The sequence below is a fragment of the Pseudophryne corroboree genome, chromosome 7, assembly GCF_028390025.1.
Source record: "Pseudophryne corroboree isolate aPseCor3 chromosome 7, aPseCor3.hap2, whole genome shotgun sequence".
Lineage (NCBI taxonomy): Eukaryota > Metazoa > Chordata > Amphibia > Anura > Myobatrachidae > Pseudophryne > Pseudophryne corroboree.
In genome coordinates, this window is record NC_086450.1 from 209121165 (window position 1) to 209147956 (window position 26792).

Below are 26792 nucleotides of genomic sequence, written 5' to 3' on the forward strand. Positions count from 1 at the left end.
CTCCAGGTAATTTACAATGCGCTACGACAAGCAGTGCACATGCTTCGGTCTCAGACTGTCCCAAGTGCAGTCAGACAACGCGACGGCGGTCGCATACATCAACAAACAAGGAGGAACAGGAAGCCGCATGGCCATGCGGGAAGTAGCTCGAATCCTCAATTGGCCCGAGCATCACCAAGTGATATTGTCGGCAGTGTTCATTCCGGGAGTGGACAACTGGGAGGCGGATTATCTCAGCCGTCGGGATTTTCATCAAGGAGAATGGTCATTAAATCCAGAAGTGTTTCACATGTTGGTCCAGAGGTGGGGTTACCCTCAAGTGGACCTGATGGAATCTCGCCACAATCACTAAACGCCCAGTATGTGTCCAGAACGCGAGATCCAAAGGCAGTGGCTATGGATGCTTTCGCAATCGCGTGGCCGTACAGCCTCGTATATCTGTTTCCACTGTTTCCGCTGCTCCCTCTGTTGCTACAACGGATTAAAAGAGAGTCCGCCACAGTCATACTAGTGGCGCCTCATTGGCCTCGGAGAGCTTGCTTCTCGGATCTCTGCGGACTACTTGCAGACGATCCTTGACCGCTCCCGCTACGTCCGGACCTGTTACAACAGGGTCCGTCCCTTTACCCCGATTTAGCGTGGCTGCGTTTGACGGGGTGGCTGTTGAGACCGCCCTCTTCAGAAGAGAGGGCATTCCATAATCGGTTATACCAACCATGTTACGTGCTAGGAAGCCAGTTACGGCAGCTCATTATTACAGAATTTGGCGTGCCTATATAGGTTGGTGTGAAGCTCGGAAGTTTCCGACATCATATTTCAAGTTATCCCGACTTGTTATTTCTACAAACGGGGTTAGATGGAGGACTGCGTTTATCTACACTAAAGGTGCAGGTATCTGCTTTGTCAATTTACTTTCAAAGACGATTGGCTCTATTGCCGTCGGTACACACCTTTCTGCAAGGTGTCCTCAGAGAACAGCCTCCATTCATTCCACCTACAGCGCCATGGGACTTGAATCTGGTTTTAGTTTTACAGTCTTCATATTTTGAACCCTTACAACAAGTGGTTATTAAGTTTCTCAGTTGGGAAACAATTTTTTTTCCCCCTAGCATTAGCTTCGGCAAGGCGTGTTTCACATTTGGGTGCCTTGTCATGCAAGCCACCGTATTTGGTGTTTCAGGATGTCAGAGCGGAACTTCGAACGAATCCCGCTTTCTTGCCAAAGGTAGTGTCATCTTTTCACATCAATCAACCAATAGTAATTCCTGTGTTAACAGAAGATTCTGGAACTTTGAATGTGGTACGCGCATTACGCGTTTATGTATCCCGAACATCTGCAGTTCGTAAGACGGTTACGTTGTTTGTTCTCTATAAGCCTGCCAAGATGGGTTGGCCAGCTTCTAAGCAGACCTTATCCAGATGGATTAAACTGACCATACGTCAGGCTTGCCTTCATGTTAGGTTACAGCCGCCTACATCAGTAACAGCTCATTCCACACGTTTTGTGGGAACTTCATGGGCAGCTGGTCGTGGGGTTTCTACGACGCAGCTTTGCCGTGCGGCTACATGGTCATCAGTGCACACGTTTGTGCGCTTTTACAAGTTTGATACATTAGCGGCATCAGCGTCTAGCTTTGGCCACCTAGTGTTACAGGTGCCAAAGAGCTCTCCCGCCCACGAGGGAAGCTTTGGTACGTCCCAAGAGTACTCCAGTGACCCCTAGTGGATGAAAAAGAAAATAGGATTTTGGTACTTACCAGGTAAATCCTTTTCTTTGAATCCATAGGGGGCACTGGACGCCCACCCAGAGCAGTTTACCTGGTTTGGGGTAAGTTCAGTGGATCTTATGGTAACACATTCTCACCGATTTATCGGTTATGGTGTCAACTGTTGAGTTGTCAGTTACGTTATGTGTCAACTTTATTGTTGTCCGTTATGTTATAATGTTATAGGTAATTCTCCATTGTTCATCCTCTCTATCGCTCCTGTTCGCCTCAAGAAAAAACACTGAGGTATTCTGGGAGTATGGAGGGGAGGAGAGTTACTGAAATTTAAATATTCAGTGCCTGTCCTTGCTAACACCGTCCATATCCCAAGAGTACTCCAGTGCCCCCTATGGATTCAAAGAAAAGGATTTACCTGGTAAGTACCAAAATCCTATTTTTGTGTGCACTCTTCCATTTGCTACTGAAGGCAGGAAGTTTTGTGAGGAACCCTCAGGCAGCACACACACACACACACACACACACACACACACACACACAGTGTGAAGGCAGCACGCACACTGTGTGTGTGTGTGTGTGTGTGTGTGTGTGTGTGTGTGTGTGTGTGTGTGTGTGTGTGCGCGCGCGCGCGTGTGCAGCCTTCACCATAAAGGATCCTGGGGACCGGAAAATAGAGACTACGCTAAAATCTATTTACATGGCAGCAGGTGTATCGCAAAGACCGGTCATAGCTGGATGACTCATGCCATTCATACGTGGGCTACCCAGATTCAGGAGGGCCTCTCCGGGGATATGCCCCTGGTCACTATGGTGACTCTCCTTAATCACATTCAGGACACTACACGCGTCCTGTGTGACTCGCTCAAGAAGATGGGAAATATTAATGCTAGGACTTCTGCTATGGCAGTGTCGGCGCGCAGGGCCTTGTGGTTGTGTCAGTGGATTGTGGACGCAGAATCAAAGTGCAGTGTGGAATCCCTCCCCTTTTCGGGGGAATGGCTCTTTGGGGTTGAGTTGGATATGTGGATTTCCAAAGTAACGGTTGGGAAATCCATGTTTCTCCCCACTGGGGCCCCCCCAGCCAGACGCTCCTACACGGGGCCGTCTGTGCAGTCCTTTTGGTCTAACCGATTTCGATCTAAGGCCAGAGGTGCCTCAAATGCCAATAGAGGCACCAGAGGTAAGTCAAGAAAACCTGCAAGCACCATCTCTCAGGACTAGACCACCAGTTCAACTTCCACCAAGACCTCAGCATGATGGTGCCCACCCACCCCGAGGGGATCTCGAGGTGGGAGCTCGACTGCGTCACTTCATCCGCATCTGGGAGGCTTCCTGCCAGGATACCTGGATCAGGGATCTCATTTGTCAGGGCTACAAGCTGGAGTTCAACGGTGCTCCTCCCCAACGATTTTTCAAATCAAGCTTACCAGCTTTGGAGAATATGCAGATTACGTTGCAACAGGCCATCCAAAAGTTGGTACAGTCTCATTGTTCCAGTACCAATACAACAATGAGGCAAGGGTTATTACTCCAACCTGTTTGTGGTACCGAAACCGGACGGTTCGGTAAGGCCCATTTTGAAACTCAAGTCCTTGAACCCTTACCTGAAGGTTTTCAAGTTCAAAATGCAATCCTTGCGGGCCTGGAGGAACATGAATTCATGGTCTCCCTGTATATCAAGGATGCCTACCTTCATATTCCGATTTGGCCACCTCATCAGGCGTACCTCAGGTTTGTCCTGCTGGACAATCGCTACCAGTTCCAGTCCCTGCCCTTTGGCCTGTCCACAGCTCCGAGGGTATTCACAAAGGTGATGGCGGAGGTGATGTTCAAACTCCGGGTCCAGGGGATCAATGTGGTCCCTTACCTGGACGATCTTCTGATAAAAGCAGGATCCAGAGAGCTATTATTGCTACATATCGACCGCACTATCCATCTTTTGTCCCACCATGGGTGGATCCTCAATTTACAGAAGTCTCACCTGGAGCCAACTCAGCGCTCTTGTTCCTGAGAATGTTGCTGGATACTGTGGTACGAAAGGTGTTCCTACCAGAGGACAAGGCAAGAACACTTCAGGAGATGGTCCGAATGGTGTTCCGACCTACTCGAGTGTCCATCCATCTTTGCATACGATTGCTGGTAAAGATGGTCGCCTCATACGAGGAGATCCAATATGAGAGGTTCCATGCCAGAACATTTCAATTGGATCTCCTGAGCAAATGGTCCGGATCACATCTGCAGATGCACCGGATGATTTGGCTGTCACCTCAGGCCAGGATTTCCCTCCTGTGGTGGCTGCGGTCCTCCAATCTCCTGGAAGGCCGGAGTTTCGGGATTCAGGATTGGACCCTCTTCACAACAGATGCGAGGATGGGGAGCTGTCACCCAAGGGGCGCAGTTCCAGGGCAGGTGGTCAGCCCACAAAACCCTCCTTCTGATCAACATTTTGGAACTTCGGGCGATCTACAATGCTTTGCTTCAGGCCTCTCCTCTGCTCACGGATCACGCGATCCAAGTTCAGTTGGACAACGCCACAGGAGTGGCGTACATTAGTCGGCAAGAAGGGACAAAAAGCAGAGCCTGCATGCAAGAGGTGCCAAAGATACTCCTCTGGGCGGAATGAATGTCCGCAATCTTCATTTCGGGTGTGGACAACTGGGAAGCGGACTTCCTCAGTCATCGTGATCTCCACTCTGGGGAGTGGGGACTCCACCATCAGGTGTTCCAGCAGTTCATCCACTGGTGGGGCTGCCCACAGATAGACATGATGGCTTCTCGACTCAACAAGAAGCTTCACTGGTATTGCTCACAAACCAGGGACCCTCAGCCGAGGGCAGTGGATGCACTGACGTCGCCTTGGCCTTACCGTCTGGTCTCCCTGTTTTCCTCCGATTTCGTTGCTCCCAAGGGTGCCCAAGCGAATCAGAAATCAAGGGGTCCAGGCAATTCTGATTGCCCCGGATTGGCCCCGGAAGTCGCGGATCTTCTGGACATGTCCGTAGAAGACCCTTGGCCTCTACCACTAAGAAGCGATCTTCTTCAACAAGGACCGTTCGTCTACCCGGACTTACGGCAACTTCGTTTGACGGCATGGAAGTTGAGTGGAACATCCTAGCTCACAACGGCATTTCCAGAAAGGTTATTGCTACCATGGTTCAGGCCAGGAAACCTGTGATGTCAAAACACTATCATATTTGGAGAAGATATGTCTCTTGGTGCGAGGAACGTAAGTATCCACCTGCAGAGTTCCACTTGGGACGTTTCTTACGTTTCCTGCAGGCTGGTGTGGATAAGGGCTTGCATCTGGGTTCCATTAAGGTCCAGTTTTCGTCTCTCTCCATTTTCTTCCAGAAGAAATTGGCACTGTTGCCAGAAGTTCAGACATTCTTGCAAGGGGTATTCCACATACAACCTCCTTTTGTGCTGCCTACGGCGCCGTGGGATTTGAATGTGGTGTTGGAATTTCTACAGTCCTCCTGGTTTGAGCCGTTGATGAGGGTAGAAGACAAGTACCTCACGTGGAAGACAGTAATATTACTGGCCCTGGCTTCTGCTAGACGTGTCTCAGAATTGAGGACCTTATCATGTGAAAGTCCATACTTGGTCTTTTACGTGGACAGAGCGGAGCTCAGGACTAGGCAGCAGTTCCTGCCGAAGGTTGTCTATGCGTTTCACTTGAATCAAGCTATTGTGGTTCCGTCCAGTTCTGACACTTCTGCTCCTCCGGAGGTATTGGATGCTGTGAGAGCCTTGAAGATCTATGTCAAGCGAACGGCTCGGATCAGACAGACAGATTCCTTGTTCATGCTCTATGATGCGCAGAAAAGGGGTTGTCCTGCTTTGAAGCAGTCCATTGCTCGTTGGCTTAGGCTTACTATCCAACAGGCCTATGTGTCGGCAGCCTTACCTGTTCCTAAGTCTCTGAAGGCCCTCTCTACAAGATCAGTGGGGTATTCCTGGACGGCTGCCCGTGGAGTCTCGGCCTTGCAACTATGCCGAGCTGCTACCTGGTCATATCAAATTTGTAGAACTTCACAAAGGTGGGAAGAACACCTTTGTGAAGTTCTACAAATTTGATACTCTGGCAAAGAGGATACCCAGTTTGGGCAGGTGGTGCTGCAGCAGTCACCACAAATTCCCACCCGTTCTGGAAGCTTTGGGACATCCCCATCATACTAAGTCTCCCCAATATCCCTTATGGATGCTAGAGAAAATAGGATTTGAATTACCTGCCGGTAAATCCTTTTCTCGTCCATAAGGGATATTGGGCTCCCGCCTCAGAGCGTTGACTTTTCTGCAGATTCTCTGTTCTGTGGTTACCTGTTCAGCTGTTGCTGTTATTGTTACCAGCCGTTGCTGGTTGTTATATGTTCATGGTGTGCTGGTTTTAAATCTTACCACTCTTTGTTGTCATGTTCCTTCTCTCATATATGTCCTTTCTGCTTCGGGCACTGTTTTATCTATAACTGCCTGTGGGAGCGGGCATAGATGGGAAGAAGCCCAGCAGACCCAGTGAAGAAATTTAAAGTGCACCGGCTCCTTTGGACCCCGTCGATATCCCATCGTACTAAGTCTCCCCAATATCCCTTATGGACTACGAGAAAAGGATTTGCCAAAAATGCATCTTAGTCGAAAAGAAATGCGATAATGACACACGAGGAGACTGTGCTGATTAGTTATATATATGACACTTGTATATCTTGCAGCAATACTACCGGCACTCATCCTTATAATCAAGGTACTTCCTCCGATGCCCTCCTAGGTTTAGGTGGAACCTGTGTTTATGGATGATTGAGGTGTCACTCACGAGTCTAATAATGCTGTGCAACAGGAACTGTTTCTTGTATGCTACATATGTTTGGGGCTGCTGACACTTGTGTATCTGGTATATCTGTTGAGTCTCTGAATTTGTATACGAAGTGCTACAATGTAGCAGCCGCAGTTTTTTTAACAGTAAGCTCTGAATACATACTCCATCACACTCAGTATACAAGTGTCATATCAAATTAATTAGCAGTCTTATAGTGCTTCCTAGATGCATTGCGTTTCAACTAAGATAGATTTTGTGGCATAAGACCTGGCGACTCACTCCAGTCAGGCTTCTCGTGCTGCATGGCTTATTGTGGCTATGTGTACAGTATGAGGACATATCTGTACATTGTTTGTACTTTGCTTGCTGGAGACCCTCCAATAGAGCAGTGATATTACTTTCAGAACCTTCTCCTTTTTCATTGTACTATTAAAATTGGGGAGGGAAGGGGGGGGGGGGGAGGTTTGGCTGGCTCCCTACAAACTGAGCTCATAAATGATGCATGTTTAGACTATGTACACATTATTTAGATTATATTATTTGTGATTGTATATGAATATATTTGTGAATTTATGGCATATGCTTCAATAAATAAATAATCATAAAAAAAAAAAAAACTGAGTGAATAGACTGAACCATTGTTATTTGACTGTGTACATTGAAAAGACTGTGCTCTTAATGAATGTTACCACATTTACTGACGGGTATGGGACTCAGGGTCGACAGTGTCTAGGTCGACTCCCATTTGGTCGACAGTGACTAGGTCGACACAGGAAATGGGTCTCCATTAGGCAGACATGAACAAGTTTGACATGGAAAAAGGTTATGGGTTTTTTTGTTGTCGTTTTTGTAAAGCGATGGGGAGCCCCAGTTGGTGCACCATGGCCCTCATTCCGAGTTGTTCGCTCGTTCTTTTTCATCGCATCGCAGTGAAAATCCGCTTAGTACGCATGCGCAAAGTTCGCACTGCGACTGCGCCAAGTAACTTTACTATGAAGAAAGTATTTTTACTCACGGCTTTTTCTTCGCTCCGGCGATCGTAATGTGATTGACAGGAAATGGGTGTTACTGGGCGGAAACACGGCGTTTCAGGGGCGTGTGGCTGAAAACGCTACCGTTTCCGGAAAAAACGCAGGAGTGGCCGGAGAAACGGTGGGAGTGCCTGGGCGAACGCTGGGTGTGTTTGTGACGTCAACCAGGAACGACAAGCACTGAACTGATCGCACAGGCAGAGTAAGTCTGGAGCTACTCTGAAACTGCTAAGTAGTTAGTAATCGCAATATTGCGAATACATCGGTCGCAATTTTAAGAAGCTAAGATTCACTCCCAGTAGGCGGCGGCTTAGCGTGTGTAACTCTGCTAAATTCGCCTTGCGACCGATCAACTCGGAATGAGGGCCCATGTCTTCTCGCATGGCTCACTTCGCTCGCAATACTTCGGGCAAGATGCCTCGCTGCATTCGGCCCAGGTTACAGTTCCCAATTGTAGTCCACGTGGATCGTAAAGTATGAAAAAGTTCAATTTTTTTTTTAAAAAGTGAAAAACTCACGTCGATCTGTTTCCATGTCGACCTTGTTCATGCCGACCTAATGGTCGTGTCGACCTATTTCCTGTGTCGTCCTACTCAATGTCGACCAATAGGTGTCGACCTAATGTGTGTAGAGTCCGGATACCGTACTGACATGTCCATTTTTGTGCAGTGTATAACATGTGGATGAAAGATCACGGAGGAGCCATAGTAAATATTGTGGCAGACATGTGGAAAGGATTTCCTGGCATGGCGTAAGTGTCTGTTTGTATCATTCAATTTATCTGCTGGTAATGTGCCAGATATTAAATATATTTACCCAAATGCTGCAATAGCTGTAATGTAATATTTTATCATTAGTCATTTCCTCTCATGGAGACCAAGCATGTTAATATTTCTCTCCTAAGTGTTGTATGTTTATGCAGTGTTGTAGAAATAAAAATAAGATTTTAAACCTACCGGTAAATCTTTTTCTCCTAGTCCGTAGAGGATGCTGGGGACTCCGTAAGGACCATGGGGTATAGACGGGCTCCGCAGGAGATATGGGCACTATAAAGAACTTTAGAATGGGTGTGCACTGGCTCCTCCCTCTATGCCCCTCCTCCAGATCTCAGTTAGAGAAACTGTCCAGAGGAGATGGACACTATGAGGAAAGGATTTTGTTAAGCTAAGGGCAAGATTCATACCAGTCCACACCATCCACACCGTATAACCTGGAATATACGCAACCAGTTAACAGTATGAACAAAAAACAGTATCAGCTAAAGACTGATCTCAACTGTAACATAACCCTTATGGAAGCAACAACTATATACAAGCCTTGCAGATTTTGTCCGCACTGGGACGGGCGCCCAGCATCCTCTACGGACTAGGAGAAAAAGATTTACCGGTAGGTTTAAAATCTTATTTTCTGCTGCGGGATACACTGGGCTCCACAAGTCTGGACAATGAGGTGTAGAGTAGGATCTTAATCCGAGGCACCAACAGGCTCAAAGCTTTGACTGTTCCCAGAATGCACAGCGCCGCCTCCTATATCACCCCGCCTCCCAGCACAGGAGCTCAGTTTCTCAGTTGGTGCTGCAGTAAGAAGGCACTTAACAGAGGGGCTGCTCCAAGCAGCCCTGAGAAAAGCTTTTTATGAGGTAAAAAGTGAAGACTTCAAGGGCAGCAGTGGTGGTAAATGTCTTGTGACATTCACTGCTCCAGCTCTCCCCAGCGGCGCTGTACACTCCCGAGCCCTGGTTGCATGGTACCTACAGCGGAGGCTCCGGTTTTCTTCATGTTAGACACACACGGCTGGAACTCTCCAGGATCACGTGGCCGCGCTTCGGGAGGTGGAATGTGGGTCCCGCTCGCGGGACCCGGTCTTTATCGCGATCCGGCGCGGTCAGTGGGAGGCGGGCCGCGCGCCCTAGCGGTGGACACTGTGGATACTAGATCACTAGATCACCAGGGCATGGGCGCAGGTCAGGTTTTCTCTTAAAACCGATTTTAATATCGCCCACAGTACCCGGTGGTTTTGCCAGCAAGGGGGATAAGGCTTAGACCTGAAGCCCCTCCCCCAGCCCCAGGGCGCCATTTCCAGCAAGTGTTCCCAACTTCCCACCCTGGAGCTGCATCTCTGTCTTTTCCTCACTCCCTGTCAGTGTCTGCGGCGCCATTACTCCTCAGCTCACTGTTCCTGGGACTGGTTGGGCAAATCCTCCTATGTAAAGCCGCCTGGTTGCCAGCGCTGTGCCTTTACATGACACTTAAGTATTCTACCTGCCTTTTTAGTCAGTGTTAGTAAGAAAGAGTGCATTTAGTCAGGGGTTTATAGTACAATTACCCTGTGATATACATCCAGTTTCTTACTGTGTAGTGTTTTATCTATTGACTATATAGCTGTGTAAGCTAGTCCAGTGCAGTATTATTGTTTGTAATAACCTCTGCATTGTACAAACTGTGACTATTTGTGTGTGCATTGACAGCTGTGTGGTGTCCATCCTATAACCTGAGGGGGCTTGGTGCGTCAGGTGTTATTTAATATAGGATTTTCACAAAGATATACTGTATGACGTATTTTTCTCTGTGATTTAGTCACCATATCTCTCCTTTATCTCTGCTGGTGCTGACTACACTGCGCAGGGGTTTAGGGATATAGTGCTGCTAATAATTGTACTGTGTTACCGCATACTGCAAGTTATATCATGTCTGCTTCTGAGGGTAACTGTTCTGGGGCGGAACACACTGCTGGTGTTGCTGAAGTCACAGGCACATATGGGGAGAATATAGCAGCTGTGGGCTCTGGTTCTGGGGGCTCCTTGCCCCCCAGTGGGACTGTGGCAACGGAGGCACATACTGACCCTCCGTGGGCCGCTTTTTCCACGCTTCTGCATACACTAGTTCATAAACTAACACCCCCTATGGACCCCCAATGCCGGTACAACCGTATGTGGTCCCTGCAGCTAACCCGCCGTGGGCCGACGATTTATCTGCTCAATTAAAGAAGTTGAACCAGTCCCTGACTACTAAAAACTCTGACCATCGCTCGCCTAAGTCCAAGAGGTCCTCTAAGCGAGTGCTCGTCTCCTCACAATCCACTGCTGTCACTGACACCTCGTCTGATGAAGACAGCACATACACTGACCCCACAGGTTCTGACTCAGATACGGCTGATGTCGTTCCCGGAGCCGCGCCTTCGTCCCCCTTACAGAGCCAGAAGCACGAAGAAGGTCCGGAAAATCGGCGGCAGAAGACTTCAGTCTTCACCAAGGTAGCGCACAGCACTGCAGCTGTGCGCCATTGCTCCTCATGTACACCTCATACTTTGGTCACTGATGGGTGCAGGGCGCTGGGGGGGGGGGGCGCCCTGAGGGCAATAAATAACACCTTGGCTGGCAAAATATACATCATATATAGTCCCAAAGGCTATATAGATGTAAAATTACCCCTGCCAGTATCACAGAAAAAGCGGGAGAAAGTCTGCCGAAAAGGGGGCGGGGCTTCTCCCTCAGCACACTGGCGCCATTTTTCCCTCACAGTTCCGCTGGAAGGAAGCTCCCTGGCTCTCCCCTGCAGTCTGAGAATACTACAGAAGGGTAAAAAAGAGAGGGGGGGCACTAAATTTAGGCGCAGTATAGATATATATATATATATATATGTAATATATATAAAAAAGCAGCTATAGGGAAAACACTCATTAATAGTGGGATCCCAGTGTTATATAGCGCTCTGGTGTGTGCTGGCATACTCTCTCTCTGTCTCCCCAAAGGGCTTTGTGGGGTCCTGTCCTCTCTCAGAGCATTCCCTGTGTGCTTGCGGTGTGTCGGTACGGCTGTGTCGACATGTTTGATGAGGAGGCTTATGTGGAGGCGGAGCAGATGCCTGTAAATGTGATGTCACCCCCTGCGGGGTCGACACCTGAGTGGATGGTGCTGTGGAAGGAATTACGTGATAGTGTCGACTCCTTACATAAAAGGTTTGACGACATACCTAATGTGGGACAGCCGGCTTCTCAGCCTGTGCCTGCCCAGGCGTCTCAAAAACCATCAGGGGCTCTAAAACGCCCGCTACCTCAGATGGTTGACACAGATGTCGACACGGATACTGACTCCAGTGTCGACGACGAGGAGACTAATGTAACTTCCAGTAGGGCCACACGTTACATGATTGAGGCAATGAAAAATGTGTTGCACATTTCTGATGTTACCCCCGGTACCACAAAAAAGGGTATAATGTTTGGAGAGAAAAAACTACCGATAGCTTTTCCTCCATCTGAAGAGTTAAATGAAGTGTGTGAAGAAGCGTGGGCTTCCCCTGATAAAAAGATGGTAATTTCTAAGAGATTACTAATGGCGTACCCTTTCCCGCCAGAGGATAGGTCACGCTGGGAAACATCCCCTAGGGTGGATAAAGCGCTCACACGCTTGTCAAAGAAGGTGGCACTACCGTCTCCGGATACGGCCGCCCTGAAGGAATCTGCTGATAGAAAGCAGGAGGCTATCCTGAAATCTATATATACACACACAGGTGTGATACTGAGACCGGCTATAGCTTCAGCCTGGATGTGCAGCGCTGCTGCTGCGTGGTCAGATTCCCTGTCAGAAAATATAGATACCCTAGACAGGGACACTATTTTGCTGAACGTAGAGCATATAAAAGACGCACTTTTATACATGAGGGATGCACAGAGGGATATTTGCCGGCTGGCATCCAAAATTAGTGCAATGTCCATTTCTGCCAGGAGAGGGTTATGGACTCGGCAGTGGACAGGTGATGCAGATTCCAAACGACACATGGAAGTTCTGCCTTATAAGGGTGAGGAATTGTTCGGGGATGGTCTCTCGGACCTCGTTTCCACAGCAACAGCTGGGAAGTCTACATTTTTGCCCCATGTTCCCTCACAACCAAAGAAAGCACCGTATTATCAGGTACAGTCCTTTCGGCCACAGAAAGGCAAGCGGGTTAAAGGCGCGTCCTTTCTGCCCAGAGGCAGAGGTAGAGGGAAAATGCTGCAGCATACAGCCAGTTCCCAGGAGCAAAAGTCCTCCCCCGCTTCTTCTAAGTCCACAGCATGACGCTGGGGCTCCACAGGCAGAGCCAGGTACGGTGGGGGCCCGTCTCAAGCATTTCAGCAATCAGTGGGCTCGCTCACGGGTGGATCCCTGGATCCTTCAAATAGTATCTAAGGGGTACAAACTGGAATTCGAGACGTCTCCCCCCCGCCGTTTCCTCAAATCTGCCTTGCCAACCACTCCCTCAGGCAGGGAGGCAGTGTTACAGGCAATTCAAAAGCTGTATTCACAACAAGTTATAGTAAAGGTGCCCCTACTTCAACAAGGAAGGGGTTACTATTCCACAATGTTTGTGGTACCGAAACCGGACGGTTCGGTGAGACCCATTTTAAATTTGAAATCCTTGAACACATCAAAAAATTCAAGTTCAAGATGGAATCGCTCAGGGCGGTTATTGCAAGCCTGGACGAGGGAGATTACATGGTATCGCTGGACATCAAGGATGCTTACCTACATGTCCCCATTTACCATCCTCACCAGGAGTTCCTCAGGTTTGTGGTACAAGATTGTCATTACCAATTCCAGACGTTGCCGTTCGGTCTCTCCACGGCTCCGAGGGTCTTTACCAAGGTAATGGCGGAAATGATGATACTCCTTCGAAGGAAGGGAGTTTTAATTATCCCGTACTTGGACGATCTCCTGATAAAGGCGAGGTCCAGAGAGCAGTTGTTGGAAGTGCTACAACAGCACGGCTGGATTCTAAACATTCCAAAGTCACAGCTGGTCCCTACGACACGCCTGCTGTTCCTAGGGATGGTTCTGGACACAGAACAGAGAAAAGTGTTTCTCCCGGAGGAGAAGGCCAAGGAGCTGTCATCTCTAGTCAGAGGCCTCCTAAAACCAAAACAGGTGTCGGTGCATCACTGCACGCGGATCCTGGGAAAAATGGTAGCTTCCTACGAAGCGATTCCATTCGGCAGGTTTCATGCAAGAACCTTTCAGTGGGACCTGTTGGACAAGTGGCCCGGATCGCATGTTCAGATGCATCGTCTGATAACCCTGTCTCCAAGGACAAGGGTGTCTCTGCTGTGGTGGCTGCAGAGTGCTCATCTTCAAGAGGGCCGCAGATTCGGCATACAGGACTGGGTCCTGGTGACCACGGATGCCAGCCTTCGAGGCTGGGGAGCAGTCACACAGGGAAGAAACTTCCAAGGACTATGGTCAAGTCAGGAGACTTCCCTGCACATAAATATTCTGGAACTAAGGGCCATTTACAATGCCCTAAGTCAGGCAAAACCCCTGCTTCAAAACCAGCCGGTACTGATCCAGTCAGACAACATCACGGCGGTCGCCCATGTAAATCGACAGGGCGGCACAAGAAGCAGGACGGCAATGGCAGAAGCCACAAGGATTCTCCGATGGGCGGAAAATCACGTGATAGCACTGTCAGCAGTGTTCATCCCGGGAGTGGACAACTGGGAAGCAGACTTCCTAAGCAGGCACGACCTCCACCCGGGAGAGTGGGGACTTCATCCAGAAGTCTTTCAAATGATTGTAAACCAGTGGGAAAAACCACAGGTGGACATGATGGCGTCCCGCCTAAACAAAAAGCTAGAAAAATATTGCGCCAGGTCAAGAGACCCGCAGGCGATAGCTGTGGACGCTCTGGTAACACCGTGGGTGTACCGATCGGTTTATGTGTTCCCTCCTCTTCCTCTCATACCAAAGGTACTGAGGATAATAAGGAGAAGAGGAGTAAGAACTATACTCATTGTTCCGGATTGGCCAAGAAGAGCGTGGTATCCGGAACTTCAAGAAATGATGTCAGAGGACCCATGGCCTCTACCGCTCAGACAGGACCTGCTGCAGCAGGGGCCCTGTCTGTTCCAAGACTTACCGCGGCTGCGTTTGACGGCATGGCGGTTGAACACCGGATCCTGAAGGAAAAGGGCATTCCGGAGGAAGTCATTCCTACGCTGATAAAAGCTAGGAAAGAAGTAACCGCGATCCATTATCACCGCATATGGCGAAAATATGTTGCGTGGTGTGAGGCCAGGAAGGCCCCAACGGAAGAATTTCAGCTGGGCCGGTTCCTGCACTTCCTACAGTCAGGGGTGACTATGGGCCTTAAATTGGGTTCCATTAAGGTCCAGATTTCGGCTCTATCGATTTTCTTCCAGAGAGAATTGGCTTCACTACCTGAAGTTCAGACTTTTGTTAAGGGAGTGCTGCATATTCAGCCCCCTTTTGTGCCTCCAGTGGCACCTTGGAATCTCAACGTGGTGTTGGATTTCCTAAAGTCACATTGGTTTGAGCCACTGAAAACCGTGGATTTAAAATATCTCACGTGGAAAGTGGTCATGTTGTTGGCCTTGGCCAGGCGTGTTTCAGAATTGGCGGCTTTGTCATGTAAAAGCCCTTATCTGATTTTCCATATGGATAGGGCAGAATTGAGGACTCGTCCCCAGTTTCTCCCCAAAGTGGTATCAGCTTTTCATCTGAACCAACCTATCGTGGTGCCTGCGGCTACGAATGACTTGGAGGCTTCCAAGTTGTTGGATGTAGTCAGGGCCCTAAAAATTTATGTTTCCAGGACAGCTGGAGTCAGGAAGACTGACTCGCTTTTTATCCTGTATGCGCCCAACAAGTTGGGTGCACCTGCTTCTAAGCAGACTATTGCTCGCTGGATCTGTAGTACGATTCAGCTTGCACATTCTGCGGCTGGACTGCCGCATCCTAAATCAGTAAAAGCCCATTCCACGAGGAAGGTGGGCTCTTCTTGGGCGGCTGCCCGAGGGGTCTCGGCTCTTCAACTTTGCCGAGCTGCTACTTGGTCAGGGGCAAACACGTTTGCTAAATTCTACAAATTTGATACCCTGGCTGAGGAGGACCATGAGTTCTCTCATTCGGTGCTGCAGAGTCCTCCGCACTCTCCCGCCCGTTTGGGAGCTTTGGTATAATCCCCATGGTCCTTACGGAGTCCCCAGCATCCACTTAAGACGTTAGAGAAAATAAGAATTTACTCACCGGTAATTCTATTTCTCATAGTCCGTAGTGGATGCTGGGCGCCCATCCCAAGTGCGGATTGTCTGCAATACTTGTATATAGTTATTGCTTAACTAAAGGGTTATTGTTGAGCTATCTGTTGAGAGGCTCAGTTGTTATCATGCTGTTAACTGGGTATTGTATCACGAGTTATACGGTGTGGCTGGTATGAGTCTTACCCGGGATTCAAAATCCTTCCTACTTGTGTCAGCTCTTCCGGGCACAGTATCCTAACTGAGGTCTGGAGGAGGGTCTTAGTGGGAGGAGCCAGTGCACACCAGTAGTCTAAAAGCTTTCTTTATAGTTGTGCCCAGTCTCCTGCGGAGCCGCTAATCCCCATGGTCCTTACGGAGTCCCCAGCATCCACTACGGACTATGAGAAATAGAATTACCGGTGAGTAAATTCTTATTTTCGCCCCTTTCGTCCTTCAGGTAAAGCAAAAGGTCAGGCGTACCATAAGCAGGCCCGCTGGTAAGCCGAAGCCCAAAAGAGCCTGGGCTGCCCGTCAGCCAGCAGCCAAGACCGATAAGCCTGCCGCATGACGGGGCGGGCCTCCCCCTGGGGGATCCCAGGGTGGGGGGCCAGCTTCTAGGGTATACCCAGGAATGGTTAAAGACCACTTCAGATGCCTGGGTACGGGAAGTCGTCACTCGAGGTTAGGCCATAGCCTTCAAAAACCGACCCCCTCATCGATTTTGCCAGACAGACGTCCCGTCGGACCAGACAAAGGCAAACACTCTGCATTCGGTGGTACAGACCCTCCTGGATACAGGAGTCGTAGTACAGGTGCCTCTTGCTCAGAGGGGCCGGGGGTACTATTCTCCGCTGTTTCTAGTCCCGAAACCAAATGGGTCCTCCTAGCCCATTCTCAACCTCAAGGCACTGAACAAGTTTGTGAATGTTTCCAAGTTTCGTATGGAAACCCTTCGCTCTATAGTTCTGGCCTTAGAACCTGGGGACTACATGGTCTCTCTGGACATACAGGATGCTTACCTGCATATTCCTATAGCAGTGTCACATCAACAATACCTGAGGTTCGCTATTGGCAACCTCCATTACCAGTTTCGGGCGTTACCTTTTGGTTTAACAACGGCTCCGCGAGTCTTCACCAAAGTTATGACGGTGGTACTCCGCCGTCAAGGGGTCAGGATACTGCCGTATCTGGACGACTTGTTAATCCTGGCAAATTCCCCAGATCTTTTCCTGCGTCATCTGGATATGACGGTCCGGTTTCTACAAGCCCATGGCTCATCAACTGGAAGAAATCCTCCCTGGTCCCTGCTCAGAGCATCTGGGAGCGCTGTTGGACACTCACAACCAGAGGTTGTTCTTGTCTCAGGAGAAAGTCCTGAAACCTCAGGACAGGATTCGTTGCTTCCTTTCTCGTCCGCATGTGTCGATACATTCAGCAATGCAGGTGCTGGGCCTCATGGTATCAGCATTCGACATGGTGGAGTATGCTCAATTCCATTCTCACCCCCTCCAGAAGCTGATTCTAGCCAAGTGGGACACCCTGCCTCACCGGATCAGGTCTCAAATGATCTCTTTGACTCCGGAGGTCCGTCTGTCGCTGCTCTGGTGGCTCCAGGACCGACAATTGTGCAGAGGCAGTCCCTTCTGGATATCCAACTGGGTCCTGTTGACGACAGATGCCAGTCTAAGAGGTTGGGGCGCGGTGCTGGAGCAGCACTCCTTGCAGGGTCGGTGGACCAAGGAGGAATCTCTCCTCTCGATCAACATTCTGGAATTGCGGGCGGTCTTCAATGCGTTGAACCTAGCCCAGCATTTGATTCAGAACCATCCTGTTCAAGTACAGTCGGACAACGCCACCACAGTGGCTTACATAAATCATCAAGGCGGCACTCTAAGCCGTTTGGCAATGAAGGAAGCCTCACGGATTCTACGTTGGGCAGAACGCCATCTACCGGCAATATCGGCAATATTCATTCCGGGAGTCCTGAATTGGGAAGCGGACTTTCTCAGTCGACAGGATGTGCATGCCGGCGAGTGGGGCCTCCATCCAGAAGTGTTTCAACTCCTCGTGGAAAGGTGGGGTCTTCCAAATGTGGATCTGATGGCGTCTCGACACAATCACAAGGTTCCGGTCTTCGGAGCAAGGACAAGGGATCCTCAAGCAGCATTCGTGGATGCGCTGGCAGTGCCGTGGAGGTTTCGGCTGCCGTACGTGTTCCCTCCGGTGTCACTCCTGGCCAGGGTAATTCGGAAGTTCAAGCAAGAAAAAGGAAATCTGCTTCTCATAGCTCCGGCGGGCCCAGACGGCACTGGTTCTCAGACCTGCAAGGCCTATCGTCAGAGCGTCCACTTCTACTTCCACAACGCCCAGACCTCCTCGTTCAGGGCCCCTGTGTCTACAAGGACCTAGCCCGGCTGTCTTTGACGGCGTGGCTCTTGAAGCTTCCGTCTTAAGAGCTAAGGGTTTTTCTGAAGAGGTCATTAAAACTATGTTGCGGGCCCGGAAACCGGCCTCTGCTCGGATTTACCATCGGGTTTGGCATTCCTACTTTGTTTGGTGCGCATCTAACCATTATGACGCTTCCAAGTTTAGTACAGCCAAACTTTTGGCTTTTCTACAACAGGGCCTAGATTTAGGCCTGCGTCTGGCCTCCCTCAAGGTTCATATTTCTGCCTTGTCGGTGTTGTTTCAGAGAAAAATTGCGACTTTACCTGATGTGCATACCTTTACTCAGGGTGTGTTGCGTATCCAACCTCCCTATGTCCCGCCTGTGGCTCCTTGGGACTTGTCGGTGGTTTTGGAGGCGTTGCAGGAGCCTCCATTTGAACCTCTTGGTTCAGCTGACCTTAAGTGGCTTTCCCTTAAGGTGGTGCTCTTGCTGGCTATTGCCTCTGCTAGAAGAGTGTCAGATTTGGGTGCCTTGTCTTGTAGTTCCCCATATCTGATTTCTCTATCGTCCTAGTGGATGCTGGGGTTCCTGAAAGGACCATGGGGAATAGCGGCTCCGCAGGAGACAGGGCACAAAAAGTAAAGCTTTCCGATCAGGTGGTGTGCACTGGCTCCTCCCCCTATGACCCTCCTCCAAGCCTCAGTTAGATTTTTGTGCCCGGCCGAGAAGGGTGCAATCTAGGTGGCTCTCCTAAAGAGCTGCTTAGAGAAAGTTTAGCTTAGGTTTTTTATTTTACAGTGAGTCCTGCTGGCAACAGGATCACTGCAACGAGGGACTTAGGGGAGAAGAAGTGAACTCACCTGCGTGCAGGATGGATTGGCTTCTTGGCTACTGGACATCAGCTCCAGAGGGACGATCACAGGTACAGCCTGGATGGTCACCGGAGCCTCGCCGCCGGCCCCCTTGCAGATGCTGAAACATGAAGAGGTCCAGAATCGGCGGCAGAAGACTCCTCAGTCTTCTAAAGGTAGCGCACAGCACTGCAGCTGTGCGCCATTTTCCTCTCAGCACACTTCACACGGCAGTCACTGAGGGTGCAGGGCGCTGGGAGGGGAGCGCCCTGGGAGGCAAATGAAAACCTATTTGGCTAAAAAATACCTCACATATAGCCTCCGGGGGCTATATGGAGATATTTAACCCCTGCCAGAATACACTAAAGAGCGGGAGACGAGCCCGCCGGAAAAGGGGCGGGGCCTATCTCCTCAGCACACAGCGCCATTTTCCTTACACAGCTCCGCTGGTCAGGACGGCTCCCAGGTCTCTCCCCTGCACTGCACTACAGAAACAGGGTAAAACAAGAGAGGGGGGGCAAAATAGTGGCAAAAATTATATTATAAAAGCAGCTATACAGGGAGCACTTATTATAAGGCTATCCCTGTCATATATAGCGCTTTTGGTGTGTGCTGGCAAACTCTCCCTCTGTCTCCCCAAAGGGCTAGTGGGGTCCTGTCTTCGTTAAGAGCATTCCCTGTGTGTCTGCTGTGTGTCGGTACGTGTGTGTCGACATGTATGAGGACGATATTGGTGTGGAGGCGGAGCAATTGCCAAATATGGGGATGTCACCTCCTAGGGGGTCGACACCAGAATGGATGCCTTTATTTATGGAATTACGGGATAGTGTCAACACGCTAAAGCAGTCGTTTGACGACATGAGACGGCCGGACAATCAGTTAGTGCCTGTCCAGGCGCCTCAAACACCGTCAGGGGCTGTAAAACGCCCTTTGCCTCAGTCGGTCGACACAGACCCAGACACAGGCACTGATTCCAGTGGCGACGGTGACGAATCAACCGTATTTTCCAGTAGGGCCACACGTTATATGATTTTGGCAATGAAGGAGGCGTTACATTTAGCTGATACTACAGGTACCACTAAACAGGGTATTATGTGGGGTGTGAAAAAACTACCTATAGTTTTTCCTGAATCAGAAGAACTAAATGATGTATGTGATGAAGCGTGGGTTGCCCCCGATAAAAAGATGCTAATTTCAAAGAAGTTATTAGCTTTATACCCTTTCCCGTCAGAGGTTAGGGCGCGCTGGGAAACACCTCCTAGGGTGGACAAGGCGCTCACACGCTTATCTAAACAAGTGGCGTTACCCTCTCCTGAGACGGCCGCACTTAAAGATCCAGCAGATAGGAGGATGGAAAATATCCAAAAAAGTATATACACACATACAGGTGTTATACTACGACCAGCTATAGCGACAGCCTGGATGTGCAGTGCTGGAGTAGCTTGGTCAGAGTCCCTGATTGAAAATATTGATACCCTGGATAGGGACAATGTTTTACTGTCTTTAGAGCAAATAAAGGATGCATTTCTTTATATGCGTGATGCACAGAGGGATATCTGCACACTGGCATCACGGGTAAGTGCTATGTCCATTTCGGCCAGAAGAAGTTTATGGACGCGACAGTGGTCAGGCGATGCGGACTCAAAACGGCATATGGAAGTTTTGCCGTATAAAGGGGAGGAGTTATTTGGAGTCGGTCTATCAGATTTGGTGGCCACGGCTACAGCCGGGAAATCCACCTTTTTACCTCAAGCTACTCCCCAACAGAAAAAGACACCGACTTTTCAACCGCAGCCCTTTCGTTCCTTTAAAAACAAGAGAGCAAAGGGATATTCATATCTGCCACGAGGCAGAGGAAGGGGGAAGAGACACCAACAGGCAGCTCCTTCCCAGGAACAGAAGCCCTCCCCCGCTTCTACAAAAGCCTCAGCATGACGCTGGGGCTTCTCAAGCGGACTCGTGGGCGGTCGTCTCAAGAATTTCAGCGCGCAGTGGGCTCACTCGCAGGTAGATCCCTGGATCCTGCAGATAATATCTCAGGGGTACAGGTTGGAACTAGAGACAGATCCGCCTCGCCGTTTCCTGAAGTCTGCTTTACCAACGTCCCCCTCAGAAAGGGAGACGGTTTTGGAAGCCATTCACAAGCTGTACTCTCAGCAGGTGATAGTCAAGGTACCTCTTTTACAACAGGGAAAGGGGTATTATTCCACTCTATTTGTGGTACCGAAGCCGGACGGCTCGGTAAGACCTATTCTAAATCTGAAGTCCTTGAACCTGTACATAAAGAAGTTCAAGTTCAAAATGGAGTCACTCAGAGCAGTGATAGCGAACCTGGAAGAAGGGGACTTTATGGTGTCCTTGGACATCAAGGATGCGTACCTCCACGTTCCAATTTACCCCTCACACCAGGGGTACCTCAGGTTCGTTGTACAAAACTGTCACTATCAGTTTCAGACGCTGCCGTTCGGATTGTCCACGGCACCTCGGGTCTTTACAAAGGTAATGGCCGAGATGATGATTCTTCTTCGAAGAAAAGGCGTATTAATTATCCCATACTTGGACGATCTCCTAATAAGGGCAAGGTCCAGAGAACAGCTAGAGAGGGGATTAGCACTGTCTCAAGAAGTGCTAAAACAGCACGGCTGGATTCTGAATATTCCAAAATCCCAGTTAATGCCGACAACTCGTCTGCTGTTCCTAGGGATGATTCTGGACACGGTTCAGAAAAAGGTTTTTCTCCCGGAGGAAAAAGCCAAGGAGTTATCCAAGCTTGTCAGGAACCTCCTAAAACCAGGAAAGGTGTCTGTACATCAATGCACAAGAGTCCTGGGAAAAATGGTGGCTTCTTACGAAGCAATTCCATTCGGCAGATTCCATGCACGAATTTTCCAGAGGGATCTGTTGGACAAATGGTCAGGGTCGCATCTTCAGATGCACCAGCGGATAACCCTGTCTCCAAGGACAAGGGTATCTCTTCTGTGGTGGTTGCAGAGTGCTCATCTATTGGAGGGCCGCAGATTCGGCATACAGGATTGGATCCTGGTGACCACGGACGCCAGCCTGAGAGGCTGGGGAGCAGTCACACAAGGAAGAAACTTCCAGGGAGTGTGGACGAGCCTGGAAACGTCTCTTCACATAAACATTCTGGAACTAAGAGCAATCTACAATGCTCTAAGCCAGGCAGAACCTCTGCTTCAAGGAAAACCGGTGTTGATCCAGTCGGACAACATCACGGCAGTCGCCCATGTAAACAGACAGGGCGGCACAAGAAGCAGGAGTGCAATGGCAGAAGCTGCAAGGATTCTTCGCTGGGCAGAGAATCATGTGATAGCACTGTCAGCAGTGTTCATCCCGGGAGTGGACAACTGGGAAGCAGACTTCCTCAGCAGACACGACCTTCACCCGGGAGAGTGGGGACTTCATCCGGAAGTCTTCCACATGCTGGTAACCCGTTGGGAAAGACCAATGGTGGACATGATGGCGTCTCGCCTCAACAAAAAACTGGACAGGTATTGCGCCAGGTCAAGAGATCCGCAGGCAATAGCTGTGGACGCGCTGGTAACGCCTTGGGTGTACCAGTCGGTGTATGTGTTTCCTCCTCTGCCTCTCATACCAAAAGTATTGAGAATTATACGGCAAAGAGGCGTAAGAACGATACTAGTGGTTCCGGATTGGCCAAGAAGGACTTGGTACCCGGAACTTCAAGAGATGATCACGGAAGATCCGTGGCCTCTACCTCTAAGGAGGGACTTGCTTCAGCAGGGTCCCTGTCTGTTTCAAGACTTACCGCGGCTGCGTTTGACGGCATGGCGGTTGAACGCCGGATCCTAAAGGAAAAAGGCATGCCGGAAGAAGTCATTCCTACTTGGATTAAAGCAAGGAAGGAAGTAACCGTGCAACACTATCACCGCATTTGGCGAAGATATGTTGCGTGGTGCGAGGATCGGAGTGCTCCGACGGAGGAATTTCAACTGGGTCGATTCCTACATTTCCTGCAATCAGGATTGTCTATGGGTCTCAAATTGGGATCTATTAAGGTTCAAATTTCGGCCCTGTCGATTTTCTTTCAAAAAGAATTGGGTTCAGTTCCTGAAGTCCAGACTTTTGTTAAGGGAGTGCTGCATATACAGCCTCCTGTGGTGCCTCCAGTGGCACCGTGGGATCTCAATGTGGTTTTGGAATTTCTAAAATCTCATTGGTTTGAACCACTAAAAAAGGTGGATTTAAAATATCTCACATGGAAAGTGACCATGTTACTAGCCCTGGCTTCGGCCAGGAGAGTGTCAGAACTGGCAGCTTTATCTTACAAAAGCCCATATCTGATTTTCCATTCGGACAGGGCAGAACTGCGGACTCGTCCGCATTTTCTCCCTAAGGTGGTGTCAGCATTTCATCTGAACCAGCCTATTGTAGTGCCTGCGGCTACAAGTGACTTGGAGGACTCCAAGTTACTGGACGTTGTCAGAGCATTAAAAATATATATTGCAAGGACAGCTGGAGTCAGAAAATCTGACTCGTTGTTTATATTGTATGCACCCAACAAGATGGGTGCTCCTGCGTCTAAGCAGACGATTGCTCGTTGGATCTGTAGCACAATCCAACTTGCACATTCTGTGGCAGGCCTGCCACAGCCTAAATCTGTAAAGGCCCACTCCACAAGGAAGGTGGGCTCATCTTGGGCGGCTGCCCGAGGGGTCTCGGCATTACAACTTTGCCGAGCAGCTACGTGGTCAGGGGAGAACACGTTTGTAAAATTTTACAAATTTGATACTCTGGCTAAGGAGGACCTGGAGTTCTCTCATTCGGTGCTACAGAGTCATCCGCACTCTCCCGCCCGTTTGGGAGCTTTGGTATAATCCCCATGGTCCTTTCAGGAACCCCAGCATCCACTAGGACGATAGAGAAAATAAGAATTTACTTACCGATAATTCTATTTCTCGGAGTCCGTAGTGGATGCTGGGCGCCCATCCCAAGTGCGGATTATCTGCAATAATTGTACATAGTTATTGTTAACTAATTCGGGTTATTGTTTAGGAAGCCATCTTTCAGAGGCTCCTCTGTTATCATACTGTTAACTGGGTTTGATCACAAGTTGTACGGTGTGATTGGTGTGGCTGGTATGAGTCTTACCCGGGATTCAAAATTCCTCCCTTATTGTGTACGCTCGTCCGGGCACAGTACCTAACTGAGGCTTGGAGGAGGGTCATAGGGGGAGGAGCCAGTGCACACCACCTGATCGGAAAGCTTTACTTTTTGTGCCCTGTCTCCTGCGGAGCCGCTATTCCCCATGGTCCTTTCAGGAACCCCAGCATCCACTACGGACTCCGAGAAATAGAATTATCGGTAAGTAAATTCTTATTTTTTCACCGTGACCGGGCGGTTCTTAGGACTCGTCCCGGATATTTACCTAAGGTGGTTTCTTCGTTCCACCTTAATCAGGAGATTGTGGTTCCAGCTTTTGTCTCTCCTGATTTGTCTCCCAAAGAGCGGTCTTTGGATGTGGTACGGGCTCTCCGTATCTATGTGAAGAGAACTGCTTCTATTCGAAAGTCTGATTCTCTCTTTGTTTTGTTTGGATTTCACAAACGTGGCTGGCCTGCTCACAAGCAGACCCTGGCCAGGTGGATTAGAATGGTGATTGTGCATGCTTTTGTGAAGGCTGGTCTGTCAGCTCCTGTTCACATTACGGCCCATTCTACTTAGTCTGTTGGACCTTCTTGGGCGGCCCAACGTGGTGCGACCCTTGATCAATTGTGCAAGGCGGCTACGTGGTCCTCCGGGAACACGTTCATAAGGTTCTATGCCTTCGATACTGCCGCTTCCCAGGATTCTTCCTTTGGACGCCGGGTTCTTGTGCCCGCTACAGTGCGTCCCCTCCCATAAGGAACTGCTTTAGGACATCCCCATTGTCCAGACTTGTGGAGCCCAGTGTACCCCGCAGCAGAAAACGAGTTTTATGGTAAGAATTTACCCTTGTTAAAACTCTGCGAGGTACACTGGGCTCCACAAGGCGCCCACCCTGACGCACTTAGCTTCTTTGGGTTGATATGGCATTAGCCGCTGACACTTCTCTTGTCGTGAGAGTGTGGTTCATGTGGCTACTAACCGTTGTCGTCTCTTTTCCTGCTACTGCACTGGGCTGGTTAACTAAACTGAGCTCCTGTGCTGGAAGGCGGGGTGATATAGGAGGCGGCGCTGTGCATTCTGGGAACATTCAAAGCTTTGAGCCTGTTGGTGCCTCGGATCAAGATCCTACTCTACATCCCATTGTCCAGACTTGTGGAGCCCAGTGTACCTCGCAGAAAGAGTTTTAACAAGGGTAAGTTCTTACCATAAAACTAATTTTCTCTTACGTCCTAGAGGATGCTGGGGACTCCGTAAGGACCATGTGGTTTATACCAAAGCTCCAGACCGGGCGGGAGAGTGCGGACGACTCTGCAGCACCGACTGAGCAAACGCAAGGTCCTCATCAGCCAGGGTATCAAACTTATAGAACTTTGCAAAAGTGTTTGAACCTGACCAGGTAGCTGCTCGGCAAAGCTGTAAAGCCGAGGCGCCTCGGGCAGCCGCCCAAGAAGAGGCCACCTTCCCAGTGGAATGGGCCTTTACCGAATTTGTTAACGGCAATCCAGCCGTAGAATGAGCCTGCTGAATCATGTTACAGCACTCTCTTGTTGTAGCACTCTCAGGGAGAGCGACACGCTCTTCTGCAATTGATCTCTTGATCTTGCTTTTATCAGGAGATCGTCCAAGTATGGGATAATTGTGACTCCCTGTCTGCGCACGAGCACCATCATCTCCGCCATCACCTTGGTGAAAATCCTCGGGGCCGTGGAAAGCCCAAACGGCAACGTCTTAAACTGGTAATGACAGTCCTGTACAGCGAATCTCAGGTACGCCTGATGAGGAGGATATATGGGGACATGAAGGTATGCATCCTTTATGTCGAGTGACACCATAAAATCCCCCCCTTCCAGACTGGAGATCACAGCCCGGAGCGATTCCATCTTGAATTTTAACTTTTTCAAGTACAGGTTTAGGGATTTTAGATTTAAAATAGGTCTGACCGAACCATCCGGCTTTGGGACCACGAACAGGGACGAATAGTACCCTTTCCCCTGTTGGACTAGGGGACCCTTGACAATCACTTGCTGTTGACACAGCTTTTGAATTGCAGCTAACACTACTTCCCTCTCTGGGGAAGAAGCTGGCAACGCCGGCTTGAAAAATCGGCGAGGGGGCACCTCTTCGAATTCCAGTTGGTAGCCTTGGGATACAATATCCATCGCCCAAGGATCCACGTCTGACAGAACCCAGACCTGGCTGAAGAGTCGAAGACGTGCGTCATGCGGTGGATTTAGTAGAAGCCGCGGAGGACTTCTGCTCCTGGGAACTAGCTGGAGCAGGTGCTCTCTTTCCTCTACCCAAACCTCTGGCGAGGAAAGATGAGCCCCGACCTCTTCTGGACTTATGCGACCGAAAGACTGCATCTGATATTGTGGAGTTTTCTTTTGCTGTGGGGGAACAAAAGGCAAAAAGGTAGATTTACCCGCGGTAGCTGTGACGACCAGGGCCAGTATTTACTAAAAATCAGAGTTTTGCCGATTTGCAGCGGTTGACCGAAAGTAACCTCACCGCTGACCGCAAAGTTCCCACCATTGGATACAATGGAGCGCATAGGTGCTACATTGTATCTCTGCCGTGTGCTGCCTCACAGACACTACAGGAGCACACAGCCAATCAGGAGAGTGCCACGACGTGGCGCTCCCTGATTGGCTGAAGGGACCCTCTTTGACAGGAGTCAGAGGGGGTCCTGGCAGTCGGGGGAAAGGGGTCCCATGTGTAAACATGGGACCCCTTTCAGTGCGTGGTCGGGTTTCCGTTTTTTTGTTTTGCCAAGTACGTGGATTATACAAAGGACAGAATCTACACTGGATTATGTGAGTATAATTTTTTTCACAGGTCCCCCAAGGA

The 26792-nt window shown here is 49.6% G+C and overlaps 1 protein-coding gene across 1 annotated transcript in view; it reads left to right on the top strand.

The window, feature by feature from the left end:
- The window catches only part of PECR (peroxisomal trans-2-enoyl-CoA reductase), a 155499-nt gene that overhangs the window by 111117 nt on the left and 17590 nt on the right, over positions 1-26792 (top strand). The window contains exon 4 of the mRNA XM_063933966.1: positions 8235-8316. Coding sequence (XP_063790036.1) covers positions 8235-8316 — 82 coding nt within the window. The remainder of the gene's footprint in view (positions 1-8234; positions 8317-26792) is intronic.